Here is a 6495-nt window from a genome sequence, read left to right as displayed (position 1 = left end):
GTCATGGGGGGATACGACACCCAAATCACATCCCCCACTGTAATTATGCCACTTCACAAAACTCCATGAAATATTATTGTTCTATGTATTAAACTTCGTATGCAGATATACAACATACAAATGCATATTATAATTAATAGTCTAATAATAACAAACCTATAGCTTGACACGCGTTGACAGCAGCATTGTTGATTGTTACTGTGTCGGTTTTTTTATTATTTTCAGTATAAAGTTTCTCTACAATATTACAAACTTGACATTTAAAATAAAAAACAGATTGAAATATCATGTTTTTTTTGGATTTGACTTATAAAATACAAAATATCGACAATACTTCTTCCTTCTAGTTTTCTAAAAACAATTAGTTAAATTTATTAAACTACTGTTTTTAACACGTTGACCGCCATACAGCCGCCGGCGGTCGTATTGTTTTTTATTATTATTACGCCATCGATTATTCAGCGTGGAATTACGAAAACGCTCGAACTGTTATCTCTTGAACAAGTAGGTCTAAAAATACGAATTTAATACCAAAATATTTATTTTTATACGTAGATTATTAATATGTAATAATAATTATACGACCGCCGGCGGTCACACGGCGCTCAGATAATACGATTCAGTGTCAATCGCCATACGGCCGCGGGCGTCCTTACTTATTTTAACTGATAGTTGCAGTGTTTGAATTTTAACATTTAAAAATGAATTCGCGTGTAAAAAGATTCAAGTCTGGTGATGAAAGTGTTGTTAGGGAATTGTTGGAAGAGTCTGATGACGATTTAAGTTCGTTCAGTGAATTTGATGACACGGATGAGGACAATACATACTTGCCTCCAAACTTGTCAGGTGATAATCAAAGTTCCAATGGTAAGTACGATATTATTATATTATATACCAACTATAATATTTTATAATACATAGGTACTACATAGGTACATAGGTACATATATTAGATACTAAACCAAGAATTAATAAAATTAGATATAAAAAATAATTTAAATAAGACCTCATCGCAATATGGTTTTATTTTTAAAATTTAATTTTCTAAACAACTTTTTAGTCAATTAAATATTTAAAAACTATGATATTTCAGATAGTAGTGATCTTGATGAAAATACATCAGTAGTAAATAATAACCACCCAAGAACTTTTGAACAAACATGGAATGATGTAACGAACCAAAACCAAAAACATTTTTTGTTCGAAAAAAATCCCGGTCTAAAAATTGAAATTCCGCACGATGCAACAATATGGACGTATTTGAACTTGTTTATAACTGACGAAATAATTAATTTAATGGTTGTAGAAACGAATAGGAATGCTGATCAGGTGTTGTCTAAACATCGATTAACTAAATCTAGTAGATTTAGTAAGTGGGCGCCTACCAATTATGTTGAAATGAAACAGTTCTTAGGCTTGCTTATGTGGATGGGGCAGGTCCAAATGCCTAGTTTAAAAGATTATTGGAGTTTGAAGATGTTATATAAAATTATGTAACAAAAAATATCATGTCGAGAAATCAATTTGAGTTGATTATCAGATTTTGGCATTTTTCCGATAACGAGCAGGCTCTTGAAAGTGATTGTATTTTTAAAATTCGAAATCTGATTATAAAAATGGTTCATAACTTTCAAAATATAATGGAACCAGAAGAAATGATGGCTGTGGACGAAACAATGGTTCCATTTCGTGGGCGATTAAAATTCAAACAGTATATTCCTGGTAAGGCCCATAAGTACGGCGTTAAATTATTTAAACTTTGTGGCGTCAACGGGTATATGTATAATATTGACGTGTATGCTGGAAAAAGCCAAACTGATGGAAGAGGCTTAGGTTGCAGAGTCGTTGTAGATTTGAGCTCTATATATTTAAATTCCGGCAGAACTATTATCACAGATAATTTTTATACATAGCTTAATTTAGCCAACGAGCTTTTAGAAAAAAAAAACGCATTTGATCGGTACATTAAGGTCAAATAGGGTTAAACTTCCAGATATAACAAAAGCTAAGCTACAACCAGGACAAATAGTAGGAAAAGAAAATTCAAATGGTATTATGGTTGCCAAATGGCGTGACAAAAGGGATGTCACCATGTTATCTACTCGTCATGACATTTCTATGGTAGACACAGGTAAAAAAAATAGGAAAAACGAATCAGTACTGAAACCAAAAATAATAATTGACTATAATGCTGGGAAGGCTGGCATTGATTTATCGGACCAGCTATCGAGTTATAGTAGCCCCGTACGAAAATCAATAAGGTGGTACCACAAAGTGGCAACCGAAGTTTTATTAGGAACTGCAGTAGTGAATGCACTAATAGCTTATAACTTAAATACGCCACCGAATAAACTAAAGATAACGCAATTTCGTGAATTATTAGTAAACGAATTGCTTGGATTTAATCAACCAGAACAGGACCAAACTTCACCAGCGCTGTCTATAAGACGACGTATAAAACACATTTTTGTACAAACTCCGTTAAGATGCAACAGAAACCGAAAGCTGCGAAAGAGGTGTGTTCATTGTTACAACGAAAAAACGACTACTGTAGGATCAGTACAGGCCTGCAAAGACGTGAAAAGGATAACAACTCTATGCGAAACATGTGATGTATACACGTGTGCTGATTGTTTTGTCAAACACCATTCAAAATGAACGATATTATTGAAATATTGAATGTAAATAAAGTTTTTTAAATTTGAAGTTAAAATAATTTTTTTTTATTAGGACCTTGTTTTTTAATTTTTTTTTAATAATTCTTTATTTTAAAAGATGTTTATTTTTTGTTCATTATTAAAAGTGATGTTTGTTTTTTTTTGTTAATTTAGTATTGCAATTTATCTATTTAATAAAACAAAGGTTTTTTTCAAAATAGTATGATTTTGACATTTTAGATTCTGAGCGAAGCGATGAATGTATTGATTCTACAATGATGTGTGTTTTTTTTTTTATTTTTTTTTTTTATTTTTGTGTCATCACCTTTTAGGACAGTAAAAGTGCTTGGATTTTCTTCAATAGTAACTTTTCTGATAGGAAAGTGAATCTAGTTGGTACTTTGGGGGGTCAAAAGTAAAAATTTCACAGTAGTTTTCACAAGCGACGTGAAAAACAAAAGAAAAATTAAGGAAAAACGGGAATTTTTACGCAAAATCTGTTTTCGAGAAAATCGATTTTGGTTTTTGGTGTAACTCTAAAACAAATGACCGTAGGGACATGAAATTTTGACTGAATGTTTATATTAGCATTTTCTATACACCATAAAATTTACAAAATATTTTGACTCTTTTTGAGCTGTTTACGGCCATTGTCAGTTTTCAATTTTTTTAGTTTTTTTTTTCTATAAATATCAATACAATTTTATCTGTTGAGTAAAAAAGCTTGAAAATTTAATAGAAGGCTCCTAGGTTATTGTTTCAAAGGCAGATGAAAAAAATTAAAAATCCTTAGTCACAGTTTTTAATTATAAGCATTTAAAGTTCAAATTTTGACAAAATACGGAAAAATCACGAAAAATAGCAAATTATTTTGATGAGAATTCATAAAAATTTTTCTTTTTAAATCTAAGATTTGAAAATGTAATATAAGATTACTCATAAGTTTGTCTACCTTTATCAAAAAAAAAATGTCTAGAAGAAACTTAAATTAAATTTTTATGAGCGTCTGAAATTTATATTTTTACAACATTTGATATTTACTCGATTTCTCATGTAACAATTTTCTTATTTTATTGTAATTAAAAAACGAATGACTGTAGATACTTGAAAATTTCACTGAATGTTTATATTAGCATTTTCTATACACCATAAAATGTTGAAAATATTTTGACTCTTTTTGAGCTGTTTACGGACATTGTCAGTTTTCAATTTTTTTAGTTTTTTTTTCTATAAATATCAATAAATTTTTATTTGTTGGGTAAAAAAGCGTGAAAATTTAATATAAGGCTCCTGATATATCGTTCTAATATCAGTTGAAAAATATTAAAAATACATAGGCACAATTTTTTTTTACAAGCATTTAAAGTTCAAATTTTGACAACATTTATCAAATTTATAATTTATTAATTATTTTGTGGTTAAAAATTTATAAATTTATAAATTTTTAACTTTTATGGCTAAGGATTGAAAATTTAAAACAAGGCTCCACGTAAATAGGTTATATATAAATTACTTTATTCACAATAATATCATCAAATATACTTGGTAAAATCATAGGCTGACTGACCGTTTTCGCTCAGAATCGTTTTTCTTATACAATGATATTATATCATTGAATTCAAATTTAACACCATCCATTACAGTGACCCACTTGTAACCTACTGTACAGCAGAGCGACATCCACTTATCCACCTTTTTTTTTTTTAATTTTTATACAATAATATATCGAGCCTTATTAGGTAAAAGGGCGTAAGCGACAATTTTGGCGAAAATTAGATATTGGTATCAAAATTTTTCTAAAATTCTGACGCATCGATCTGTAAAATGGCTAAGCGACAATATAAACCTAAGCATGTCATTTTGCCATTTAAAGATTGGACGAAAGCGACATGTCGTTTAGGTAATAACTTCAAAATTGATCGTAAGTCACATTAATTTCTAAAAAAATACGTATGCGACTTTGTTGCATGGGGTAAGCGACAAAATAATAATAATAATTTAATTAGGCGTATGCGACAATTTAATTGGCGCTTAGAAAACTCGTTCGTAACATCATGTTGGTTACGATTGTTTTCATATCATATTGTTTATCTATTATCTTCAATATTAATATTAATAATTACTTATAGAATTTATTTAAAACGGTGAAAAATCATTTGACGAGCTTATATTATTGTGTTACAACAATATTTAATTTACTTTTTACCACGCTTTTTACCTACTTCTTATATTTTTACAACTGTTATTCGTATAATAAAAATGTTGTCACGATTCACATCAGGAACATCACGTTCTCGAATACGAAAAATGTTGTTTGCTGCAAACAATTTGAATACAATACCATTAAGTAAGATTTTGGAATAATCTTTAATTTAATTTTTGATTTAGAATCATTATGATTAAACTATTTGTTACATACTTTTAGCTGATGATAGCATTTGTATTAATCATGATAATTCAAATGTACAGAATTTGAGTACACCAGACAATGATGAATGTAATCAAAATTTGGAACACTCAAGATACTTTGGTATGTTCAACATGTTAACACAAACTTAATTAACTATTGGCATTGATTTGTTTTATTATAATATATTATTATTATTTTATTGTTCTCAATAATATATATATAAAGTAAATAACATTATATTATTACAGTTAGTACCTATTATAAATTTTTCATTTACTATTTATTTTATACTGCACTTAATGCTAAAATGTTCATTACCAAATCCAATTGTGTTAGTCTACTTTTTTTTTTTTTTTTTTTTTATTATTGGTTAAGCATTAACTACATAGGTTATTAGCTTACAGGTGTTAATTTCTACATTAAATATTATCTGTTATTGTACAATTCAATTTTTTTTAAAAATAAAATTATGCTATGAAGTTATACACTTATTATTTTTTAATATTTCCTATAATATCATGTTTTGCTTTTATTAATTAGATGAAAATGTACATATTGCTGTAGAGAATGATGCTGTCAATGATATTAACAGGAATATTAATAATAATATGAGTAGGATAAAAAAGAGAGTTCTGAAACCCCAGCCTGCTGGCTCAACCCTATACCTGATGGCTCAACCCGCGAAACCCGTTGCTCAACCCGTATACATCTATACACCTCTGCTCAACCCATGGGTTGAGCAGATCTATCACATACGTACACGACATTCCCCCCGCTACCCCGCTCATCATATACCCCCCACCATCAATCACGCACTTGTACGATATTCCCCCCGCCACTATTCCCTATCAATTAGCCGCGGAAAATAAATTTTTTTGCCGTACCGGGATTCGAACTCGAACAGGTCGCTTCCCATACGACAACCACACCACTGCGCAACTTACTCGCTTATGATTACAAGGTATACACATTTAATTTTTGTATTTTTTTTGTTTTTTTTTTTCGGTTTTTTTTTTTTTTTGGTGGTTTTTTTAACTAACCTAACCTAGTGGAGTGGTGGAGGGAGAAATATAGTCGTGCACGTATGCGAGTGATTGTGATTTCTTAATTCGAACCGTACGGATGTTAATAATTATGAATTGGATGATCTTTAATGTATCTTGAGTTAAACAGTTAACGTATGAAATCATCATATTATGTATAACGGTTTATGATGATAATGATAATAATTATATGTGTTTTTAATAAAATTACGATATTTGTATATGGATTTAGTATGAAAATAGTTTATATTTGAGGTATAAATATGCTGATGTTTATGAGAACTACAGAAATATAATATTTCTCACGTGGGTGCATCTAATATGATTTTTTAATACGAATATGAAGTTTGTATATATTTTCATTGAAAATATGATATTATTATAC

At 29.3% G+C, this 6495-nt stretch overlaps 1 protein-coding gene across 1 annotated transcript; it reads left to right on the top strand.

Annotated features, from left to right (window-relative positions):
- The first annotated feature begins 1616 nt into the window (after positions 1-1616).
- On the top strand, positions 1617-2658 carry LOC132932823 (uncharacterized). Its single transcript, XM_060999177.1, has 2 exons — positions 1617-1722; positions 1994-2658. The coding sequence occupies exons 1-2, from the start codon at positions 1617-1619 to the stop codon at positions 2656-2658; spliced, it is 771 nt and encodes a 256-aa protein (XP_060855160.1).
- The last annotated feature ends 3837 nt before the right edge of the window (positions 2659-6495 follow it).

Source organism: Metopolophium dirhodum, chromosome 1 (genome assembly GCF_019925205.1).
Source record: "Metopolophium dirhodum isolate CAU chromosome 1, ASM1992520v1, whole genome shotgun sequence".
Classification (NCBI taxonomy): Eukaryota; Metazoa; Arthropoda; class Insecta; order Hemiptera; family Aphididae; genus Metopolophium; species Metopolophium dirhodum.
The sequence above is the reverse complement of the archived record's forward strand: the minus strand, read 5'-3'. Positions and strand labels throughout refer to the sequence as shown.

Coding starts and splice junctions, on each gene's coding strand:
- LOC132932823 (XM_060999177.1), top strand. CDS start 1,617: ATGGTTCATAACTTTCAAAATATAATGGAACCAGAAGAAATGATGGCT. Junction 1,723..1,993: donor ATTCAAACAGTATATTCCTG/GTAAGGCCCATA, acceptor TTAAACTTCCAG/ATATAACAAAAGCTAAGCTA.